The sequence below is a fragment of the Coturnix japonica genome, chromosome 1 (assembly GCF_054131305.1).
Source record: "Coturnix japonica strain WE chromosome 1, WE-NBRP24, whole genome shotgun sequence".
Lineage (NCBI taxonomy): Eukaryota > Metazoa > Chordata > Aves > Galliformes > Phasianidae > Coturnix > Coturnix japonica.
The window spans coordinates 30,191,813-30,216,122 of record NC_140663.1 but is presented as its reverse complement, the minus strand read 5'-3'; the positions used below and the strand labels follow the sequence as shown (position 1 = coordinate 30,216,122).

Below are 24,310 nucleotides of genomic sequence, written 5' to 3'. Positions count from 1 at the left end.
GATGCGTGACTGACGGAGGCGCCGCCTCGGTCACCGCCGCCGGACGGTCCGTCAGTGCTGGGCCGCGGGAACACAGCGACGGGGTTAAACGTGTCCACACGTCGGGTAAAGTTCAGCATCGCACTTGAGGAGCGTCACAGGCCTTCATGTTGTTCGTAGATTCATTGCCCCTTTATTTTCTTGAGCAACTGGCTCAAAGGAGAGAGTGAAACTGAGAGATCGAGCTGAGAGCAGTTAAATCTCTTCAGCATCTGCTCCCGTCATTGGGATCCTCTGGACAACCCATCAATGAGACAGTAACAGGGGAGAGTGGAAACCAGCTGCTGTGGATGCACGCCTGGAAAGCAACAACAAAGATTGGACTATTTAACTTATAATAACTCAAGTGAAGAATTGCAGATTACCCCAGAGAAATCTTACACAAAGCAAGGTCCGTGACCCTGCAAACATGAGGCAGCTCCCGCACACATTGCCCCAGACACATTGCACTCACTACCTTCTGCCTCAGCCACAAGATGGATCCAAAAGGTAGGAAGCCTGGTAAGCATGTGCAATACCCCAACAGTAGTCCCTAATCTGAATTTAAACTAAAGCAGGTGAGGTTTAGATTAGATATTAGGAGGAATTTTTTCACTCAGAGGGTGGTGACACACTGGAACAGGTTGCCCAAGGAGGCTGTGGATGCCCCATTCCTGGAGGCATTCAAGGCCAGGCTGGATGTGGATCTGGGCAGCCTGGTCTGGTGGTTGGTGACCCTGCACATAGCAGGGGGTTGGAACTGAATGATCATTATGGTCCTTTGCAACCCATTCTCTGATTCTTTCCATAGGCAGGGTTGTGGCCTAGGCACCAGCATTTGACCTACGTGTTGAGGAAACTTAAGTTCTAGACTCTTCTAAGTCTTTCACGACTCTCTGTACAGCACAATTGAACACACCAGCAATGTGCTTGTCAGTCCTTGGTGTGACTGGATTGCTGATGGGAAAATTGAGCCTGGTGTTCAGAAGGCCTGCAGCTGTTAAAGTGATGAGAGCAGGGCGCACTCCATGCTGAGCATGAGAGGAATAGTCACACTTGTAGTCAAGCATGTATTGCTGTTCTGAAGGACCCTTGGGAAAAATAGCTCTGCCATAAGCTGCGTGCTGGTCATTAGAGATGAGATCCCACGAGGGCTGGAGCTGTGCCCTCCACTGATGTGGATACCCAAGTAGGACCTGCTAATGGTAGAGGAAGTGCTGAAGCTGATCTGCAATGTCCTTTTGACCTTTTAGTTGGGAAGGCCCAGGCGAAGGTGGTATTTGCTTCTGTGGGGACAGCTGTTCCTGTCCTTGGCTGTTGGCCTGTTTGATGTGAAACTGGAAGCGATACAGTGTTCACAGGAGTTCCGTCCTCTGGCATCCTGTGGAACTTGGCTGATAGAGAGCAACATCCCGGGACTTCTTCCTGGAGAATGCTGCCTGCCCATTCTTCACACGGATCCCATTTGTGTGCTTTGCGTGACATAGCTTCTCTGTTTTTAAAGTGGGGAAGAAGAAGAAAGGAAGCAAAGAAGCAGGACTAATTGAAATGCCCTTTGGAAGGGGCTCTGGCTCAGGAAAGGGCAAGTTAGATCCTCAGCCTTGCAGACAAAGCTTTTACTGCCTGCCTTCATCTCCCACAAAGTGTTTTGTCTTGCCTCTCCTGCATATTCCTTTGAAGCTTTTGAGCTATTTTATTGTTATAGCCAAATTGTTTTCTGCATCTGATTTAAATACTTAGGAGGCATGGCAACTAAATCAGAGTAAGCACATCTATTAAGCAGTCAGCTTCATCTGGAACTACCTTTCTTTGTTCCACATCATTTAATCCATTTCCACTTCTGTAGTTCTGTAGAGAGGGAAGGGAAACAATTCCATGATGTCTGACAGCTCTCATTAGCTCTGCCTTTTTCCCAACATGCCACCACAGAAGTCATTCAAATCGATTTATCAGAAGTACAAGTTGATGCTCCCAGGCAAATTTTAGTCCGAAAGTATTTATGTTAAGTAGTCTACAAATGATAGACTTCCTCTTGTTAAGAAGCCTCTAGATTTCAGTGGTACAGAGGCTAGTGCTGACAGTCAGTGACATTACTAGGCTAAAAAAATATATATAGGCTTGTTCCAGAGCCTGCCATCTCCTACTTTTCTGAACTGCATGGTATATAGTGAGTAATGAACGTATTAAGCAAGAACAGAGAAAAGAAGGTGGGAGGAAGAAGCCTTACTAGAGTAATAAATGCAAGAAGTGTGCCAGGGCACTCTCCTGCCACGTGCCTGTGTAACACACATCATCTGTCTGATCTACAGCAACCCACCTCGTTGCAAAAAGGAAATATCAAATGTGATACTAATACCAAATGTAATCTCCCAAGACAGTCTGTGGGCACATACAGACACAAAACCAAATTGTGTTTATTTCTCAAGATTAGCTTTCCACCGTGAATAATCTTGTTACAGCACCAGACAAGTCAAGGCTGAACTGAGAGGGTATATGGGCAGATTGACTCTCTGGGCAGCAACCAGTCGGTGAAGCGTCTTCCCTCAACTGATGAGCCACTCTGTGAGAGGAAGCATCTCTCACCTGTCCTGGCATGGAATTCATTGATGTTAATTCACACCTGGAAAAGGCTGACTGCCTTTAATAACAACACCAGCTTGTAAATTAAATATTCTATCTCCAAAGCACGCTTTTTATCTTAAAGACTTGTAAACCTTGTTTCCTTACTTAATAACATTTTACTCTTCAGGGGGAAGTACTGTTGTATACAAAAGGAGGAGTTAATACCACAGTGATGCTTATACATTTTTAGTCTAGACAAGGCAGATATATCATACATTAAAAAGCATCCTTAAAACACCACCACGCACCACTCAAGGTTGTTGCTTGTGATCCATCTCCTCATTTGCTTTTCATTTCAATTGGATAAAGAACCTACTACCGTTAAGCAGAGAGAATTACAAACTCAGTTATATTGCAGGCTACAGGCTCTACTGCTGTACCGCCAACATCCACCTCTGGCACTGTGGGCCAACATAACAAAACAGGAGGTATTACTTTCACAGCAGCCCTCATATTTTCATGGATGCGGTTCTGTCTTTCTGCCTGCATCTTCCACACGCAAGACTAATACAACTTACTATCCAAGTCAAATTGCCCGGTTCTATTTAAATGTAACAGCCAAACACCTAAATGCTGTAGCTTTACAGATTGAATCAAAACGATTCAGAGTCACACACAATCACAGAATGACCCGGGTTGGAAGGGACCTCAAGGATCACGTAGTTCCAACCCCCCTGCCTGGCAGGGCCACCAAACATACACCTTTACTAGATCAGGTTGCCCAGGGCCCCGTCCAACCTGGCCTTGAACACCTCCAAGGACGGGGCATCCACTACCTCCCTGGGCAGCCTGTTCCAGGGCCTAACCACTCTCCTAGTGAAGAACTTCCCCCTAACATCCAACCTAAATCTTCCCTCCTTCAACTTAAAACCATTTCCCCGTGTCCTGCTATTGTGAGCCCTTTAGAAGAGTTTACTCCCCTCCTGGGAGTAAGTTCCCTTCAGGTATTGAAATATCTCAGTGAATAACATTTTATTTTTATTAAATTAAAAAAAAGATAGAACCAGATGCTACTTTTAAATGAATTCATTTATTAAACCAATCTGTTTATAGGAGGTATATATATATATTTTATCATTAAGACAACTTCAATGAAATGACTATCTACAAAAATGACTTTGATTGTTTTATTTTCATGTCACCGTACATGAACAGATGAATTTTATGTCTTATGAAAACATTTTACTCAGTATCAAAAATGTACATATTTTAATAACCATTTCTATGGTCTGAAGGGAATTTTATATTTAATTTCAAAAAAATAAGTGTCATTTTATTGCCATACACGTTACAGCATAAGCTTAAATCATCTTATACATAATAGAAGTGTTGTGTAGGGATACAGGCAACTTTACATGTTGTCACATACCTTCATGTTTGAGACACAGAAGTGGGGTATTTGCATTTTTCTTTCTTTCTATGCAAAGGCTGAAATATGTACTGGATGTGAGCACAAAGCAACGTTTTGAAAGGACAAAGCCAGTTTGAATGGCACAAGAGTTAGCATTGTTTATAAATTAACAACCAGACTTCTTGATTATGGAAACAGATACATGAGATTCCAGTCCTTTCCTTAGGGTTTTGCTCTCTGGAAGAACACCTGTTAAAATATATGATTAAACAAATAAGAAGGAAATCTGAATTTAAGACACGGAAAGGCTGAGGTGTGAGATAGTTTGTCAGAGCTCAATTTCTTTAACATAATGAACCAAGAGTTTCAAGGATGCGTCTTGTACTATTTGATTAAATTCACAGCCCCAAAAATGAAGTCTTCTTACACACTGACTTTAATGACAGTACATCTGTCTCTGTTATTTCAACTAATAAGCAACGCAAGCCACAGCAATACTGAGCTACTGAAGAAATGGCAGCGTGCAAAGCATACGTGCAGTTCTACTGATGCTGGTTTTTTATTGTTATTGCTCCTTCCTTACATGTAACTGTTTGTACAACTTGGAGATTTCCAACAGCTAAAAGCTTATCTATCTATCAGTTGAGTCTGATGCCAGAGCATTCTATATTTCAGTTTTATTTCAGGTCACTACCTTGACTGAATTATGTGTCAGTGTTCACACAATTAAAAGTGATTTAATGAAACAAAATCTTTACCTTTAAGTAATTCTTAAAAACTTTAGCATCAGGCTGCTGAAGTGCTTGACAGAATTCCTGTAAGGAAGAATAAGCACATGAAGCACAAGAGAACCTGAGATACACTATGTACGTATACTTTGTACATACAACTATTGATCTTAGTTCGTATTTTCCTTAACGACTTCACTCTTTATGCTAAATTAATTCTATTCCAATGTGCAATATCAGACCAGTTTTTACTGAGGGACAACAGAACAGTTTTGTTGGTAAGCATTTTGTTCCCATTTAAGATTTCTGCATCTTAACAGTTTTCCAAAGGTTCATTTAGGAACTCCTACCTGAATGATCTCAGGAGCTACTTGCAAAGAAGGCAAATACTCTTGCTGAAGATACTGAATGCACTCAGGACCCTAAAGAAAAGCAGCACAGTTTGTTCAAGTGTAGTTTTGTACATCTCTACAGCAAGTCATAGCCCTGCACTGTATGGCACATGAGAGTTTTAAAACAGATCTATATTTCTCCTATTTTGTTATTTAGATATGACTTCAACTCACATTTGAGAGAGAGAAATTAGCCATCAAGTTAAAGGCCACAGTAACATGGAACACGGAAACTACTTGGTTTTCCATTTAAACTGAAATATGTAGTAGTGCTTTAGTCAGTGGCCAAAGAAATATTCTTTTCTTCCATAAACGTTTCTCAATCTAGTCTCAAAATCTGAAAAATAACCTTATTTTTTTCAGAAGGGCTTTATCATATGTCTTTAATTGCTTTTTCAGGTTAGTTGATGTAGTACATTAAAAAGTAAAGCGATCAGATTTTTCTCCCTTAATTAAGGAGTCAATATTTTGCAATAAATTATCAAGAAGTAGAACTTCTTAATTGTCTGTTCCTAACAATGCACTATAGCCATCCTATGAAGATATATAAAAGCACAACAGTAATGAATCTTAGAATACATCTGATTTTGAGAAACAGATAAAAGCATTAGAAAGAAACCTGCAAGAGTTACTCCCTGCAAAGTATTACGAAGCTTACCCTTTTGAGATGAATTGTCTTTAATGTCACTGCACATTCTGATAAAGCCTGTAATGTAATGGATAACATTTGATCGTTCAGTCAGTCTGCTGGTTAAGTATTTCCATCCAAAGATCCTAAAATAACTCCCAGAGCAAGGGCTAGTTTATGCAGTTGTTCCTTCCTTTTTCCTCATCCCATGCTAAGTCAGCCTCAATATTTCCTTGCAATTTTTTGTTCCCCTCAGTTTTTGTTTCTTACCAAAGAAGTATCTGCCACAACTAAACCCAATACAAACCAAGGAACAGCTGTGATCTGTGCATGTTTGCTTCCACTGAATATTAGCTGATAGGCAAGGCAGATAGATCAGCATCAAATACTCAAACCTGCAACTCTCTAGCTTGATTTTCAGCAGAGCTGAACTATAGGATATGGCACCATAACATCTAAGAGCAAGCTATTAAGGTACCCCGTTAAAAAAACATAAGATATTTTCTTTCTAAGATGAGACAACCTTTAATACCAAGGGGCCATTTCATTTTTCCTTTTTTTCTACTGAACCTGCCACGTGGCAATGATAGGAAGACAACAACAACCAGTAACAGCAAAAAGCCCAATGGTAATACATACCAATACTGTCTGGGCATCTGCTAAGTCAAACGTTTGCTTCAAAGGTGCTAAGAAACATGCAGGGACAATGTGCTTGTAGACAAAGTCTGCAAAACCTACTGGTCCATCTTTCCCTCCTGAAAAGACAAATAACATGGTATATGTTCTACCCGTGCTTCAGAATTAGTAGTAGCTGCATGGAAATTATGGAAAGACAGCCTTACCCCAAAGCTCCACAAGCTTAGAAAGAATAATAAAACAAGTCTTTTGTGCAATAGGATCTGGGTAATCCACTGCTCCTTGGATGACGGTGAACAACACACGCTCCACATTCTCTGCACCTTAAACACATTAAAACGAACTTGTCATTCAAACCTGCAACGTAAGAGTTTCTGTAGTTCTGCACTACTGTTGATGGGGTTAGTTAACTCAGCAGCACCCAAGTAGCTCACTTCCAGTACAATACAATGTATTTTTATCACATTTCACAAAAGCATCATAGAAGCTTGCTTATTTCCACTTGATTTCTTTACAATTTCTTGCCTTATTGCAACTACCAAGATGACTCTTTTAAGAAACCTCTTAGCACTTCTTAACATCATCCTTTCCTCCCCCACAGGTATCACCAACATTTTAGGATGTGGAGAGTAAATCTGAGCTCTACCTTCCACACGAGTCACCCTGAAGATTTTCAAGTCCCTGGCCACGTTTGTGGAATACAGACTAAGAGAGATATTCAGTAAAACAATAATCACAAAACTAGACTTTTGACTATGGAAAACCATTCCACCTTATCACTTGTCCCATGTAAATTTCTATAGAACGAACTAATATTAACATAATTAATATTACATGGAAGGAGATTAACGATTTTAGCAGACAAAACTTAAATGAGAGCAACTATGGTGACATCCTTTGAGAAACTGAACTACTCACCTTGATTTGCTATGACTTCACTCATTCCGCTGCCAGTTACTGTCTGCAGAAAAGCAAAGTAACTCCTCCGTAACATTTGTTTTTCTAAAGCAGCAGACTGGTCGTTGTCCTCTGCTGGAAGAAGCAACACCTCAAAAATAGCATGAAGTAGTGGCATAAACATCTGTTGCAGAAAAGGTGAAACCTGTGTCTGTGGAAATTGAAAGAAGGTATGAGCTCAAGCAGCCACAGAAAATGAACACTAGTAACAAGCTGTGAAGTTTTAGTTTCCAATTCCTGTCTTTCAAGGTGAGCCTAATGAAGCTAGGCTATTTATTTCAGCACGTAATAAGAACAGTAGTGCCATAAGAAGTTAAGCATTAAACTTGAACACACGGTAGTCATCAAATCTCATTCCTGCGTACTACTTTTTACATTTTCTTCACCTGAGACTCCCTTTATCCACTGTGAATCGCTTGTAGTGCGAGCTGTGAAAAGGACTTCACTAACAGAAGTATATTCCTCATCTCTGAAATACTTAATTTGTTCCCAAAATTCCTTTACCCCCACTCTGTAGAAGTATATTCCAAAGGTCCACATACCAATTTGACACAAGTCATATTATGGCTCTATTTTACTGCTCACAAAACACATTTCTCCTTCCTAGAAGTAATCTAAATTTTGCATTCTGCAGGAAGACTTATTTAAACCTATTTATTGGACTTTTTGACCTTCTCATACAACAATGATTCCTATACCACAAGGGCTGCTCCAAAAGTAATGCCTCCTATTTTATTATGCAGCCCACAGTGCCAGAAGCTGATGTTGATGGATATGGCAGTAGAGGTTGAACCTTTCCACCAATATCCCACTACATCTTGTTGCCACGTGGCAGACAGCAAGAGAGGGGCAGTCTAACAGAACCATGTCTGACACAGAAGTACTTATGGAGCAAAAGTGAGTCACTGAATTTCTTGATGTGAAAAAATGGCATCCACTAAAATTCACTGACACTTGAACACTTTTGGAGATCAAGCAATGGATATGAGGATAGACTCATTCCAGACTCTTCAGTGGTGCATGGTGATATTTTTGTGCTGCAAATAACATTTCATTTTCAAATACTAACCTTGAAAGTTTAGAAACAACAGAATTCTGAGATAAATCATGGAAAAATACTTTTTTTGGTACTGTGAGTCCAGCAACACGTGCCTGTGGTTGAAGACTGTTTACTAGCAATATCATACCTTAAACTTAGCTGTTATTTGGTTTATAAGTGGAATGAATTCCTGAAGATCTTTTGCTTCACAATCTTTGAGCATGTGTTCAGAGGCAGAAGGTATGAATGGAAGAACTTCTTCCTCTAGACAAATAATCATACGGTGAAGGAAAGTCCGGACACCACTTCTCAGAACTTCCTTTTGTAATGGACAACTGAGAGCCGGCAAAAACGTCTGTAAGCAGTCCAGATATACCTCAGAGCAGCCACATTGTTTTACAGTTTGCTTATTGCTGAAAGCCTTGCTGGTTCGGCTGTAAAAACAATGCAACAAGTTTTATATAGACTCAATAGAATGGAGAAGCAAAAAAACTGAGAACAATGTACACTTAAAGCCCAGACATTTAACTAGAACATCATATTTTGTGGAGTGGGAGCCAAACAACAGAAATAGCAATTATCTGATAAGAAGGAGTTACGCTTTGGCAACTTTTGGAGAATGAAATTCTAATGTACCACAACAACACATGATCAGAACAGCCCCAGACAGTTCCTAGAGGAAGCTTGTATTATGCACTATTCTCTACATCTACACCCTTTTCGTTCTTTTTTTGTTTGTTTATTATTTTAAGGGAACTTTGAAATTCTACAACTGCTGAGATTTTCTAGGTCAATAAATTACAGATACTCAGTCTCTCCTCCCAGTAAACTCTTCAATTTAAATTCTTTAAAATAAACTCCATTTTACTCCAGTCAGAAACACACATACAGACACTGTACAGCACCTACCTCGCAAACCCAACAGCATGATTGAGGCAGTCAGCCAGTGCCATCTGTCTGTCCTCATCCTGTGCCATCATCAGTTTTTCTAACAATACCTTGAACTTTTCCATCAGTGGAGTCAACAAATTCCTCATTAGAGCTTGTTTTCTTTCTGCTGAGTATTCGCTGTTAACTATTAACACTCCAGCCGTTTCATAAATGAAAAGTTGATCATCACTGCTTAACAGAGCTTGGTAACCATTTTCCTAAGATGGAAGACAACAGGCATAATTCACTCAGTGTCCTCTATCAAAGTCATCTGCTGATAAAAAAGCTGAAATTATTCCTTTTTCTTTAATCACACATTTCTTTTATCTTTATAATACAAATACCTTTATTCTCTTCCTGCCCAAGTAATATTACTGAGTAGATGGTAAAATATTGTTGAAAGAACGAGTATTTTGATACAATTCAAAAAGCCTTCTATATATCTCTCTTTAGCCTATACACAGAAACCCAAATAAGCAGAAGTTATTAAAAGTTAGGCACGAACACAAGCAGGAGATCTCACTAAAAAAAAGAAAATAATAAAAAAAATAAATCAAACAATCATTTGTATTTAAATGTTCGTGTACTACGCTCACAATTCAGTCACTATTTGGGCACACTGATGAATAAGCACAAGCCTTATTTATTACAAAAACCTGCTGTTAGTACTCACAGGAGGAGAGAGTTCCAGTAGATCCTGTATCCTATTCAGAACATCTTCAATAAAGGGATTCATTTGCTTACTGGAGTAAAACACAAGAGTAAAACACCATGTACAAGTGGGTTGGGCTTTTTTTTTCCTTGTTTTTACAAAACTGCTGGCATTTTCCTTAAGTTGTAAATCTCAACATTAAACTACCTACTCAGTACAGAACATCCCTTAACGTATCAGAACACTGTTGTAGACAAGTCTGAGTTATGCATATGGTGCTTGCAGTGAGTAAAATAGATACATGGCAGGGTGAAAAATACACATTTACTTCTCTACCTAATTATTTTTAAAATGGCATAAACAGCATCACTTTTCTGAGCAAAGTATTTTCACTAAGAAATACGATCTTTCTGAAATCTGCACCACCTCAGAGGTTCTCCTGCCTCTACATCCAAATATGCCTGTTAAATTAGACCAACAAGACGGGACTATCTGAAAGGCTACAACAGTCTGAGTGAACTCCATCAATATAAATTTTGTAAATACTCAGAATTTGGTTAGGTACAGGGAAGTTACACTTGATAGTCAGTGGATTTGAAGACTCTCAACTGTGCTAACTGACGAAAAGCAAAGCAGATACTTGCACAGTTGATCAGTTTTAACATATTGTCAAAATAAGCTAAGAATATACATTCGAGTTCTTTATTCAGGACACCTCTGTAAGGACACTAGTTTGTTTCACAGCAGTCCACTTAAAACCCTGCCTGTTTCAAAGATGCACTGAATTTACCGTACATGTGCTTTTTGCATCATACAAATACATTTGTACATGTTTTACTCACTTAAGAGACTTGACAAATCTGGAAAAAAGGTAAGCTGTTCGACTTCGTACTTTTGGACTTGAATGGCGAAGACCACGGTGATCTAAAAATGCCATCTGCAATCAGAAAGTATTTCAGTCTAACCAAGGAGAGAAAGCTAATCATCCAACTATTTCAGATAGGTTTATTTCTTTAGTGACCTTCAGAAAATAAGTTCTTAAGCCAAAACAACACATGAAGGCCTATCTAGGTGAATATGTAAATGAAATGAAACTTACTAGAACAGCTGGAATGTGCTGAGGTTCAACAGCAAAGAATTTTTCATATCTAACCACTGTTTCAAAGAATTCCAGGGTCACCGATGTATGTTGATAGGCACTAACACCAGAAGTCACTAGCTACAAAAGAAGAAACAACAAAAAACATTAGCAAGTTAGTACTTCAGCCATTTATAACACCAAACCACAATGCACGTGAAATGCTGGTAATTAATATAAGCCATTCAAATTGAAATGTTTCAGTATATGTTAACATTTTGAAATAGTTCCCAAGTAACACCTGCTTACCGTTCTCATCATGTCTTGCAAAGCCGTAGCTTTTGTAACATCACCAGAGAAGTGAGCACCATGAGATACAGGAAGAGCCTCAGCCAACATATACAACAACCTTATCGCGACTTCTACTTCCATAAATCGTGTCGTTTGCCAGTTCCTAAAGAATGAGAAGATCCTGTTAGTCACTGTGGATTATGAAGAGACACCACCGGAAGAAACACAAACAAACAAAAGAACCCAGCTACTAACAAGGTTACAAAAAGAAAGTTGCTTCTTCTTAAGTAACTGGGTGAGATTTTTATCACAAAGCTATACAAAGTCATACTACCAAAGCCATTAGTAGCTTATTTTATCAGTAGGCTTTGCTGTGCTACTTCACATCTACTGTTAGTGCAAAGCCTGACAGAAGGAAACACAAGAAAGCTATGGGAATTGTATTTAGGTAAACAAACAAACTTACTGAAGTGTAGTGTTAAAAACTCTGCGGACAGATGCCAACAGTAGCTCTGGTGAGACCTGAGCGAGTCTGTCCAGCAACAGTTTCAACTGTTTTCTGTACTCCACAAACATTGCTTCATCTTCACCCTGCAAAACATTCACATCAGTGAAGCACATTTTCACCCTTGAACACATCCAGAACCATTTTAGACAGTTGCACCCCAAACAAAAACATGTATATGCAAGAAAAATACTTCATTATTGGAAAATTCAATAATAACCTTGCAACATAGCAGCTAGCTCCTTTATTGTCTGGTTGCAATACACTGGGATCCACTGCATTCAATCCAGAAACACATAAAGTCTTTCCAAACTGAAATTTAACCAAGAGCACTCAAAAGTCTCCTATTTTATTATGTGAGCTTAGGACATCAGAGGCTGATACAGCAGCAGAGGTTCAATATTTCCACCAGTACCCTACCACATTGTCATGTGACAGACAATATGATGGCAATCTCACACAATGGCATCTGATGTGGAAATGCACAGGAAGCAAAGGTGTGTCACTTATGCATAAAAAAAAAATAAAAAAAAATGGCATCCATTGGCATTTATTGATGCTTGCTCAATTTTTATGGAAACCAAAAAGTGGATGCAAGTGCAGTGAGGTGGTGGCTGGCGTGTTTCAGCAGTGCTGATAGTCAAATAAAGACAAGCCACTTTCTGGTCAGCCTGGAAGATTTTGATGAGCTTGGCATGCAAGCTTTTATTCATTGCTGGCAAATATGCAGAACTAATGCTGGTGACTAAGTTGAAAAATAGTTTTGTAGCTGAGAATATGCTCTATCAAATAGCATTATTGTGCTCTTTGTATCTGTTGTAGCTTCCACAGAAATAAACAGGAGGTTTTACTTTCAGAGTGAACAACAAGAAAGAAAACGTTCTTAGAAAAGCCTTTCTGACCCAGTTCTTGAAAATAGACTCATTCCTCATGATGATGTTGCCCCTCAGCATCGAGCTGATTTTTTTAAATTAATCTGACAGAAACATTTAACATGTACTACATATAGTCCAAGTTCACCTCCAAGATCAGAGCTCTCTGAATAGCCCACAGCAGAACTGCCTAACACATTCAGCCACGACTGCTGGCTAACAGAGGTACAACGGGAAGAAAGAAATCAAAAACTGTCCTCCTCTTTTAGTTTATTTTTTCAGAAGTTTGACCTCTTCCATCTAAAATAGGTTGAGAGGTATTTCTTAAGTGTTTCTCAAATGTTTGTTCTCAAATGGCTTTGCATAACAGCAGAAATATGCAAACTCATGCTGAATAAGCCAGCTCAACAGCTATGCTTAACTAACAGCATGGTCATATTTGTCTAGGAAAAGCCCTGTACAAAAACAGAGTTATTATTTTAAGTAAACTGCTTGTACATCCTTTTACTGTGTAGCTCTGCCCTATGAAGACATGCTCTTAAGCTTAAATAAAACAAAAGCTTTCCCACAGGAAAATATCTGTCTACAGATGTACATCCAAATCCCTAGCCTAAGAAAGACAGGAATTTTTAGAGTATGAGAAAGTTTTATGATGTGCAATTCAAGTTGCATTTGTCTGTTTGTTCATACAGTACCTCATTTTCAAAATTATACTCTTCATCGTATGTCAACTTCTTCATAACAGCCAACATGATTGCCTAAGATAAACAGAACTGTAAGTGTAGAAGCAGACAAGCAATAAGAAGCAATAGTCAAAATCCTACTGAAAAGGAAACATCATAACAAATGTTAAAAGATTTGTAAACATTTACATCCCATTTGAATGACTATTTTCAGAAGTTTTGAAGAATTAACTGTGCATATTGGAACAGATAGATTCTATCCAAATTACAGACATGCAATTTTAGATACACGGTATAAATGACTTTGAGCCCTCCATCTAGCAGCATTATCTGTCTTTATTTCCTACTTCTAACCTGCGCAGTTCAGTTCACACTAAAAAGAACAATTAGAGATGACTGAATGAGGCATAGGAAGCTAAACAGGCTGTCTGAAATTATATTTCAAAGAGGAAGGTCAGCTTCATCATAAAATTATTTCTCTGGCAGCTCAGCATCTTCAAAAGCAGACATGGGATTGGGTTTGTTTTTACTTTTTCCCCAGGTTAGAAAGATAAATTGGCTCATCAAAAGATGTTTCCAAACATTTTCTTTTTGCGAATTGAATGAATGAAGAAAGGTTGCTATGACAATTTCTCAGTCTAACAAAACCCTCAAGATGTGCTCAGTACAGTTGAGAAATAACAAGAAGTTCAGTAGAAAAACAAGTTCAACATAAGCATAGATATCTAGATAGCAACACATTCAGATTTAAAGAGTCTTAAGTGTGCTGCTGTAGTAATTTGACTTGAACAGAAGATACAAAGTTTTCTGCTTCCAAAACTGGACACAAATATATTGACTTATCTTAATGCTTAATGCATAAAATTAAGCTCATAAACTTCAGCTTAATGCACAGCTTCATATATACTTAGCACATAGCTGCTCATCTTAAGTACAAATGTCACATCTGATCAGCAGCTTCTTCCGTAAGTTTTACTTACGAGGAGTACATCTTCTGTCTTGGTTAAAAAACGTTCTATCAAAAAAGTTGTCAAGGAGCACTGCAAGGCAGGCTTACAGCACTGAGGTTGCTTGGGTAGACCAAGCACTTACATAGCTTTCATCTTCATATACAATTCAACATAGGTTTACAAGTTAATTTTAATGATTGTCTCGTGGATGTCTTAAAGCATATAAAATTGTACACAATTTGTTGCAACAAAATGAATAGTTCTGACTAAATGTCAATAAGAATCCTTAATAAAAAAAGTTAATACTTACCTCCACGTTAGTTTTTTGTTGGTCTGAAAGTGCAGAAAGCTAGAAAAGAAATTTCAAGTGTTATTTCTTGTATAGCAACTTCTTTCTTACCAATAGCAAAATACAGGTTTGCTTCTTAACAACCATACAAAGCAGGCCTCTTTTCCACTTAACAAAGGATTTAACACAGTTCCTACAGATTTCTAAACAAAACTACGAACAGTACATCCACAGCCTGTGAAAATACTGAATGCTGATTAGTCAAAAGACTATTTTGCAAGACAACACACACAAAGCATTAGCTTCATATATTCCAACAAAATCAAAGAAAATAATATATCAATAAAATGTTTAACTGAAGTCAGGCATGCTTACCTGTTTCAAGATGTGAAGGTAGTCATAACAAAAGCCAATGATATTAGATGAGATGTCATCATCTTCATGAATTAGCAGTTGCAACATTAGGGACACTTTTGCTTCAATTGCCTGCAAAGCATCTTGAGCACTCTTCATATCACCACTTTTTATCAATTTAGTCCAACTAGCTATTAAAGCTTGCCCCATCCCATTGACCAGCTTAGAAAATCTGGCCAGGAAATCCACATCATCTTCCTGTAAGAAATGATACCTGATTAAAAATACTAGCAGAACTCAGGTCTACCTGGCATGAACTTAAGGATGGTGCTACTTGTTAATCAAGTTTGAGACTGAATTAAGATTCTTAGAGAAACAACTCCTGAGTTGTTGCTGTAAAGCAATTCCTAAGGAAGGATACAAAGGAACAAAACATAGGAACAGCATAAATGGTATGTGAAACATACTTTAGGAGTTTCAGAATACCCTCATACTGAGGACACACAGAATGCAATAAATTGTGATTTAAATGAATAAAGAATAGTAATAACCACCTTTTATTTCAGTATGAGAAATTTAACAGTGATGAAAAACAGCTGATTCTCCCTACATCCGTGCACTTATTTTCACAGTTTTCTGTAATCTGCTTGTTTAAGAACCGCATGAAGCCTATAACTTGTTGCTATTGTAAATCAATTTACAAACCTGATCAATACTGAAGAGGCCAGCAGACTGTAATACTTGACATAAAGATTCAACCAATTTTGTTTTATCAATTGGGTCCATTCCCTTATTTACAATTTCAAACAAACAATCACAGGCTTCTTCCCGGAGAACTTCCACAGACATGTGACCTAGCAGCATATTTATAAACCTTTGGAAAAAAAAGAAGTTTATACTTAAAAATCCACAGTAACATCATACAAAAGCTTTGTACTATTCATGCACAAAATTAAAAACGCCTTATATAAATGAAATCATTATAGAGTCTGTTGTACTGACTAAATGCAGTACTTGATATATTTTAAGGAGAATACAGCAAATGGTGCAGTGTCTGTTTTGGTCATTATATCAGCTCGCTTGCAAATTCAATCACTCTAATAAAACAGAAGTCTCAATTATTTACATGTAATTAAAGCCTCTATTCTAAGAAAAGTTTTCATGTAGTTTCATGGAAATACAGGCAGCATCCTAACAAGTGCTGTTGATGACTTCTCTCCCACCTAAATATTCCATCAAAAAGCCCATACCTTTCATTGGCTATCAGGCTCAAATCTATCCAGGATACGTAGGCTCCAACAACTTCAAGGCACTGGCATGTCAACTCCGAGTTACTGTACTGATAGTTTTGCAAGATTTGGTACCACGACTCCACCAGACTTGGAATGCACTGTTCCCTCATGGTGTCTTTTAATAAAGTGTTCCTACGAGCTTCCTGTCAACACAACAAAAACAATAAATCAATCTTGTCATTCACTAGTAGCATTTTTTCAAGCTAGTAGCGTTCTTGTATCCACTACCAGAAACCACTTGTTCCACCAAGACAAACAATTCAAATCAAAAACCCAGAAAAAGCACCTTTATTTTTCTTGCAGGAAATAAAAAACCAAACCAAACCAAAGCACAGCTTTTCCTTCTTTTTTCCTACCACGATGTCCAGGCACTGAAGAAAGGAAGGCAAGGGAGAAAAAAGTTCTCTATGTGATTAAATGGATTTTTGTTGTTAGGACTCCTTCAACATGCACTAGAAGATATTACCATTCTGAAATGAGTCAGTCTAACACCAAGTCAGCTAACTCAGCCCATTAGTTTTTGTTTGCTAGCTCTTCAAGCAAAAACAAAAAAATAAATAATGTACTCATAAGTATAAAAGCATTAAAAGCATTAAACAACATACAGCTTTTGTATCTAAATCCCCTAGTGACTGTAAGGCAGAGTTGCCATAGGAAAAAAAAACAAACAACCACCAAACCTCTCTGCAAATCTTCTACTGTAAATGAAAGAGAGAATTTTTTGGAACTTTAAAACAAATATGAATGTGAAATAATAACTTGCCTCTGATGTATGAACAACATCCCGGTCTACCAGCTCAGCATCAACAGCCATCAGGATTCTGAGGTACATATCTACGCCTCGTGGATTAAGGTCAACTACTGATAGAATATCAAAAAAAAACTTGGGCCATTTTGTGAGATACTCAGTAACAAAAAGCAATGCAAAGACTTGCGCTGCTTTGTTGCGAATGAAAGTCTTCTCAGGCTGGGGATTCAGCATCTGGTAGAAACAAGATATTATATTTGTTTATTCTTAAGTAGAGGAAAATCACATATGCTCATTGATCTCTGCAGAGTGATGTGTGGTACCTTTCTTCTCCCTTACTGGCTGAGAACAAGTTTTAGTTTTACCTAAGTTAGATGCTAGTAAGAATGCTATGAAGTTCTTCTAGATCTCATCTCTTTAGGGAAAAAACGGAAGCTGTCGCTATCAATCTTTCTCTCTCCCTCCCTCCTCTTTTACATAAATTCCTCTGAAATGGGACACCAAGGAAAAATCTAAAAACACTGTAATCCATTTCATAACTACCTGTTCTTTTTCAAGTTGTAATATGTTCTATTAACTTTTGAATTTCTACAAACAAAGCAGGTATCTCAGTTGCCGATACAGGACTGGAATGACAACTAGATTGTGGCAGGAAGAGGAAAAGATTTGTATCAGTTCGCTTGATGGTTCTGCATATTGCAAACTCTTGGGTCCAACTGTTACTACAAGTTTAGCTACAGTAACTACCTCTGCGAGAGTAGCCAATATACTGCCATAACTTTACCAGAGGGGTTATTTAAAAAGTCTTTTCCATTCATTCCCAAATGTCTGCTGCTATGCTAAATAAAATGGATTTAGGCCAGGAGGGCCTTAAAAACAAAATTACCATTCCTATTCTGGGTACTCACAAATATCAGGAACCTAGATGATACTTCACTACAGGAAAACTGTTAATGCTTCTTACTTCGTACACAACGGATTAAACCACAATCATTATCTGATGTAAGAGTTTTACATTTAGTATTAATTTCAAGCACAAACTTTCTTATAACAAACAATTTAAAGGATTTCTAATAATGATTAGCACATTAGTAGTTTTTCACCATTAGATAATGCATATCTTCAGGAAACCATTTTAAACTCGAATGATAGATTAAACATTCAGCCTGCACTCAATGCATTATGTCAGCCTGCCGTGCAAAACCACTGTAAATACACTTACCTGGGCTTGCAGCCATGTTATGAGCGTTTCCCTAATTAACTGCTGCTGGACTTCAGTAAGCTCAGAGTATCTGAAACAAAGCATAAAGAAATCAAAAGATATATTCATGAGTTACATTTCCAGGCACTGGAGCCTCCACTAAGCAGCCTGAAATTTTGCAGGAAGGCAGCCCTGCTTTAAGGACAGGATCTTAAGACAGCGTTAACGCACATTTGACCATAAACTATGGGGAGAAGGATGGACATTTGTATATGCTAAAATCTGAGTTCTACACTCTTTGAAGATCTCAAGGAGTTTCACTGATCTGATCCTACAGCGCATTTACTATCAAACATATCTCAAAACAAGAAAAACAAAACAAACAAGGAATTCTACTTTATGTGGCACATACACAACCCCTGGCAGAATTCTATGTTATCACCAGCTACAAAATACATCTTATTCCTACGTACAGCCTGGCTCAAACATTCAGCGTACTGCAACCAGTTGTAATGATATTCCAAGAGGCAGACACCTCTGCCATGATGTTCAAGCTCACATTAAAGGAGTCCAAAGCATGGAATAAATACAGTTCTATGCAATGAAACTTGCATTATTTTAACTTTTTCCTAAAATTAAGACACTACGGAAACACAACTCAGTGAAAATACGACTTTATCACAACATCTCTGCCACGCTTACTGCACAAACAGGGCTTTGTCTAAGTCCAGGGTTCTGTACTGAGCAAGGCTGTTGTGTGCAGGACAAACTCTTCTTTGAAAATCAGTGATAGCGCAGAGCAAGGCTTGAAGGTAAGCGCTAAGTTTCATTCCATACTTGGTGACCAGGTCTGTGTTGGGCCAAACACAGCTGTTACAACTAGCTAAGTAAAGTGCACTGCTTAAACACCAACTACCCCTCTTCCAGGAAAAGCAGAAGGAATAAAAAAGCCTTGTGGGCTCAGTTAAAGCTCATCAACAACACGGAGGGAACAGTTTGCAGAGTAAGGGTTTTGACAACTTTTATTTGGGAATAGTAGGAGTGACACGCCATTTTATTTGCAAGCAGAATAAAAAGGGAAAAACAAAATAGATTTACGTGGTTGGCATTGAGAAAGAGATTACTAACTTGAATTTAACTTGATGTTCCAGAACTTGAAAGCAAAAGAACTTGATGTGATCATCACTAGAAAAGAAGAGAAAATTCTGTTAGTGATAGAAGTGTGGTAAGCTTCCCTGTCAAGTAAATGTCACACAGTTTTGTTAATGACTGTGTACTATGTGGTGCAATCAGAGAAGCTCTGGTAAATCATTTGCAAAAGAAAAAAGAAGTATTCACCATAAACCATTACTGTTATTCCACAGATACACGCCCCTGAATTTGCTTCCAACTTGCACTATTCTACAATACAGCAACAACCTATGATTTGGGATCTGAATACACAACTTGGTGCAAAACTAATGCTGACTGCACAGTCTTTGCATATGGAACAATGGAATGGTTTACTCAGTAGAAGTACTTCTGAGCTTACTGTATATAAAGTCTGTATTACCAATGGAAATAAGCAATGATTTTTATTTACGTTACCTGTATATACTCTGAGCTAATGCTTCTGCGCAGACTTGCCAAGCATCCTGAGATATCTTCAGCTGCTCAAAGTAGGCCAGTGCCTGTAAGCATCCAATTAAGTTTCATGTGGTCAAGAACCTACACAGAAAATGCCAACAAAACAAAACCCAAAGCACACAGCAAAACATCTTGCTCACACTTAGACACACCTCTCCTTCAAAAAACATGGTATTTGGAAGCTTCCAAGTTTCTGTTTGGCTCCCTCATTAACACAATGCAACTGTTCCTCCAAATCCAAACACCACAGCTGCTCACTTCCACTTAACATTTTGTTACTTGAATATTAAAAGGTCAGAATCACATAACTGGCAGAGTTGGAAGCGACTTCTGGTGATAGCCCAAACTGCCTGCTCAAAGCATGGGCAGCTATGGGGCTTTGTTCAGGGCCTTGCTCACTTGGGTGCTGAATACAACTTCCAAGGGTGGGAGTTCAAGTCCAAGTTATAAATTCCCTCCACAAATTCTACACAGCGAGAGACTTGGTCTTTTTCACTGAAAACAGCCCATTTCTGTCACACCACTTTGCTTGTACTGTACATTCCAAGCAAACACAATCTCTCATTGACCAGCTGACAACAGTCAATGAACCCATTGCAGACTGTTAAGGAATTCATACTTCAGCCAGATTTTAGATACCAAAGTTGCTTATCAGATCTTTTAAGACACTTCTAAAAACAGTTAACTTGACATAATTGCCTTCAAATTTAGTGTGGTGCATTACACAAATCAGTAAATAATTTCTGAAATTCAGGTGGGATTGACAACATCATTTTAAGCCTATAAAGACTTGTATTTCAAGAGGTTTTTCTAAGTATTCTGATTGTTTACATTCATCAATGTAATTATTCAGAGAGTTCAATTAAGTTCTTGAAACAAGAAATCACTGTAGCTCGCACTAACTTCCTTACAGTGAAGGGTTCAAGTAGCTAAGGTTTGATACTTAATAAAGTCAAGTTGCATAATGTCACTTCCTGCACGAGGAGTAAAAAACTACCTTTCACCATAAAGTATTTTAGAAGTATGCAGATTGTGTGGTTAAATGGTCAATAGATCTGTGAGCTTCAAATGTACACTGACATTTTCTAGACAAAACATTACAGTTCAGCCATACTCATCTTTTCAAGGACAAGCACCCCCAACAAACAGATATAACGAGCTGCTTAGCAATGCCAGGATGCAGCAAATTGCAGTTTAAACTCCCTTATACATTCCTTGTTTTACGAACACCCAAGGAAGATGCTTGTATTCTCATCTCTGAAAGGTTTCTCTGGATGTCATCTTATACGCAGTTGAATCAATTTGATAAGTAAGCATTTACTCATCAAACAGTCATAAAACTAGAAATGCCTTTCCAAATGAGCATCTCTTGTATCATTTAAGTCCCCACTTACCGCGACGTTTAGTTACTCTAAACTACTCTACCACCATTCAAAATCATGTGTTTCATTAAAAGGCTCTCAAGGCAGGTAATCCATTCAAAATAACAAATCAAAATAAATAATAATAAAAAAAAAACCCAGCCTCTAAACTGCCTCCCAAGTATTAAAGGGAAATCATGAGCATTTCTAGTGGCCGATTTCCACCCCACAGGAACCCATTTAAGGTGCTGAACAAGGACTAGAATTGAGAGGACAGGAAAAGCCAGAGCCCAGAGAAACAAATTGTATACAAGTTAACCACAGCTTCACTGCATTGGCAACATTTCTTTCAGCTTAGATACACACTTGCAACATGAGTTGGCACATTCCACCACAAACCCTTGGTGCATAAGCAACGAGAAAGCAATTACTAGACCCTTTCATTGAAGCAGAGCCCCGATCTACTAGAGAAATAAGATCTATTAGAGAAATAAGCAAGTTGATAACGTACTCTTTGTCTGAAGTCTGCATCAGCATTCGGGTTCAGCCCCAACAGGGCTTGCTCATCCATCTCTATTGCTATACTCTCCGTTTCCTAGTCCTGCTAACAGGTTTGCCCACTTCTTCCAGAGTGGAAACTACGATCATCTGAAAATAGAAGAAGAAATTTTATTTGCTCGGTACAGCAATGAAAACTAAAAGCAGGACAGTGAGAAGCACAGAATTTTGTGCACAGATCCCAAACACACTGTATGCACTGCACCAAAAGGAATGCTTCTGATACAGATCTCACAATCCTACACCTTTTCGTCCACTTTCAATAACAGGAAAATAGTCTAATACGTGCTGTTCTGTGGATGGGTTTGAAGTCAAATTCCAAGCACATCAAGGTTGTTCCAGTAAGACATGACGTAAGCATAGATGAGCTACTAAAATGATAGACAGCAGCTTAGCAACTGCAACAATAAGCAGCTCCTCAGCTCTGAAATATTGTTAAGGTGCTTCATAAAATCATTTATAAAGTATCTCCTCTATGGGAACAAAAGCATTCCCAGGCCTTTCTTCTAAAGCAAGTACACATTAGAGAAGTATCAGACACTGACCACAGAATAAATCATACTGAGCTGTTAACAAAGTTTTCTGCTTCTATTAATGGATGATAATTTACTAGTGATGATTTCTATTTAGATACATGAATGTAAAGCTAACAAGGAAGAGAGTTGTGAAGATCAGGTGTTTCTATAGGCCATTCTGCAATACACTGGATAAAAAAAGTGGGTAAAAAAATCTTTGTTAAACACATGGATGCTGTTAAACAGCAAAAGAGATCGAAAATCCACCAGGCCATCAAAGCACGCGCCCACATTGTAACAGAGTCGCTCAGGCCCAAAGGAAGGACTGGTTACATAAGTACGTAGGAGGTAGGGGAAAGAAGGCACACAAGAGGAAGAGACAAAACGCAAAGAAACTGCTGGTTCAATCTGCCTGCAGGTAGAATTTCCCATTTCTGAGCATTACGTGCCCGGTGCAGGCGCTGCCTTCCACCCTCCCCCACTGGAAGAAAGGTGGCACGGTGACAGCCAAGGAAGCAAGCCTGAAAGGGACAGCTCAGCAATCAACACGACTTCAGGCAGGCATTTCTGTAAGGTTCCTTACAGAATCACTGTCACTAAATGCAACACGAAGGACGGTTTAGTAAGGAGAATTTTTTACAAGTTCATACAAAATGGAAAGAAAATTGCAAACTGTGGCAGCAGAGGAACCAGAAAGTCTGGAACAAAGCGATGAGTGGTGGCAAAACAAGCTTTGTCGCTCTGCATGACAACACTGAGCCGCCCGGCTGGGGGTCAGAACCTGCAGGGATTAAAGCTGCTCTAAGCACGTTTCTCCCCCTGTACCCCCAGCTTGTTTTCCCCATAACTGACATCCAGAGCAGCCAGACAAGAACAAACACTAAAAATGGCTTCTTCCACTTGGGGTCTGGCCCACAGTTACACACGTAAAACTGTTTTAACATACACCAGCCTGTTTTTTGCTTATTTTTCCTGCTGATTATCACTAGAATCTCTGTCCCCAAGTAGTAATCTCCTACACACTGCTGACAGGCCTCACTATTGAAAGTAACGTGGCTCAGAGATGTGCTCCCTTCACATGTTCAGCTCACAGCAGAGCCAGTCAGCTCTGCTACCCCTGCATGTGCTACACAAGCATGTTTAACATTTGATCTTCCAACATATATCCTGCTCTAAGAGTTCCAGCTTGACTAGCCCACTCAGAAGGCAGTTACACAAGAAATAAATGCAGTCACAGCTGGGGTGAGGGAGGTGGACATATTATATGGTCAGAGATGTGCGGCACCACGCAGCAGGCAGAGCTGAGCCATAAAAGTGCTGAGAGCACGCACTACAGGTGATGAGCAGCAGAACAATTAGCGATTAAAGCGCCTCATTTACACCATTCAATTGGGGGGTATTTACAAGGTCATGTCAGCAGGCAGAGCCTGAGGTTTCTCGCTAACCCTACGTGGTCCTTTCGGACCCAAAGCCTTTACGTCGGCTTCACACATGTCCGAGCAGTGCCGCAATGAGGGCAGCTCCCACAACTTCTCCGATCGCCTAAAAAGTTCCCCCCGTCCCAGCTTTCCCCTTCCCCCTCCAACGCCGCGGGTCCCTCCCGCACAGGGGCACAGCTCCAAGGGACCGGGGCCTCCTCCGCCGCCGGCCTCGGGAGCAACGCGGGGTGTCGGGGCCGCTCCCCGCAGCCGGGCAGGCAAAGAGGCGGAGGCCGCCGCCACCTCGGCCGCCCCCCCGCCCGCCAACGGCCCGTCGAGCTGCCCAGCTCCCGGCCGCCGTTACCTTCCCGGTCACTCCTCCATGGCGGCGGTGCCGGCTCCCGCCCCACAGCTGCGATGTCGCCACGAGCATAAGGGAGCGGGCCGGGCCGCGCAGGCCGCGCCGCCTCGGCTGGCGGCGGGAGGAGGAGAAGGAGAAGGAGGCGGCCCGAGAAGGCAGCCCAGGGGAGGGCGGAGACTGACAGCAGCCTCGGCCAACCGCACCAACGGCCGGGCGGGACAGCGGGCGGTGCCGCGGGGGGCGGGTGACGTGAGG

The 24,310-nt window shown here is 39.7% G+C and overlaps 1 protein-coding gene and 1 long non-coding RNA gene across 2 annotated transcripts; one reads left to right on the top strand and one right to left on the bottom strand.

The window, feature by feature from the left end:
* Positions 1-3: 3 nt before the first annotated feature.
* Positions 4-7,391, top strand: LOC116653136 (uncharacterized). The gene is made up of 2 exons (XR_004306521.2): positions 4-528; positions 6,977-7,391. It is a non-coding gene; the product is annotated as an uncharacterized LOC116653136 (long non-coding RNA).
* On the bottom strand, positions 3,652-24,185 carry XPOT (exportin for tRNA). Its single transcript, XM_085514316.1, has 25 exons — positions 24,059-24,185; positions 21,715-21,851; positions 19,804-19,886; positions 19,345-19,401; positions 18,238-18,307; positions 17,027-17,249; positions 16,226-16,406; positions 15,681-15,849; positions 14,997-15,233; positions 14,643-14,681; positions 13,395-13,457; positions 11,789-11,913; positions 11,341-11,485; positions 11,053-11,172; positions 10,796-10,890; positions 9,975-10,044; positions 9,281-9,519; positions 8,520-8,805; positions 7,294-7,483; positions 6,582-6,698; positions 6,379-6,494; positions 5,770-5,817; positions 5,070-5,141; positions 4,750-4,806; positions 3,652-4,240 (listed from the first exon to the last, which is right to left on the bottom strand). Exons 2-25 carry the CDS (start codon positions 21,772-21,774, stop codon positions 4,214-4,216), a joined length of 2,889 nt encoding a protein of 962 aa, XP_085370442.1. The 5' UTR covers positions 21,775-21,851; positions 24,059-24,185; the 3' UTR covers positions 3,652-4,213.
* Positions 24,186-24,310: the final 125 nt, after the last annotated feature.

Excerpts from the sequence above, each read along its gene's own strand:
- XPOT (XM_085514316.1), bottom strand. The coding sequence starts at position 21,774 with ATGGATGAGCAAGCCCTGTTGGGGCTGAACCCGAATGCTGATGCAGAC. Across the intron at positions 10,891-11,052 it reads AGCACATTCCAGCTGTTCTA|ATGGCATTTTTAGATCACCG; the intron begins GTAAGTTTCATT and ends TTCTGATTGCAG. Across the intron at positions 4,807-5,069 it reads TAGCTCCTGAGATCATTCAG|GAATTCTGTCAAGCACTTCA; the intron begins GTAGGAGTTCCT and ends TCTTCCTTACAG.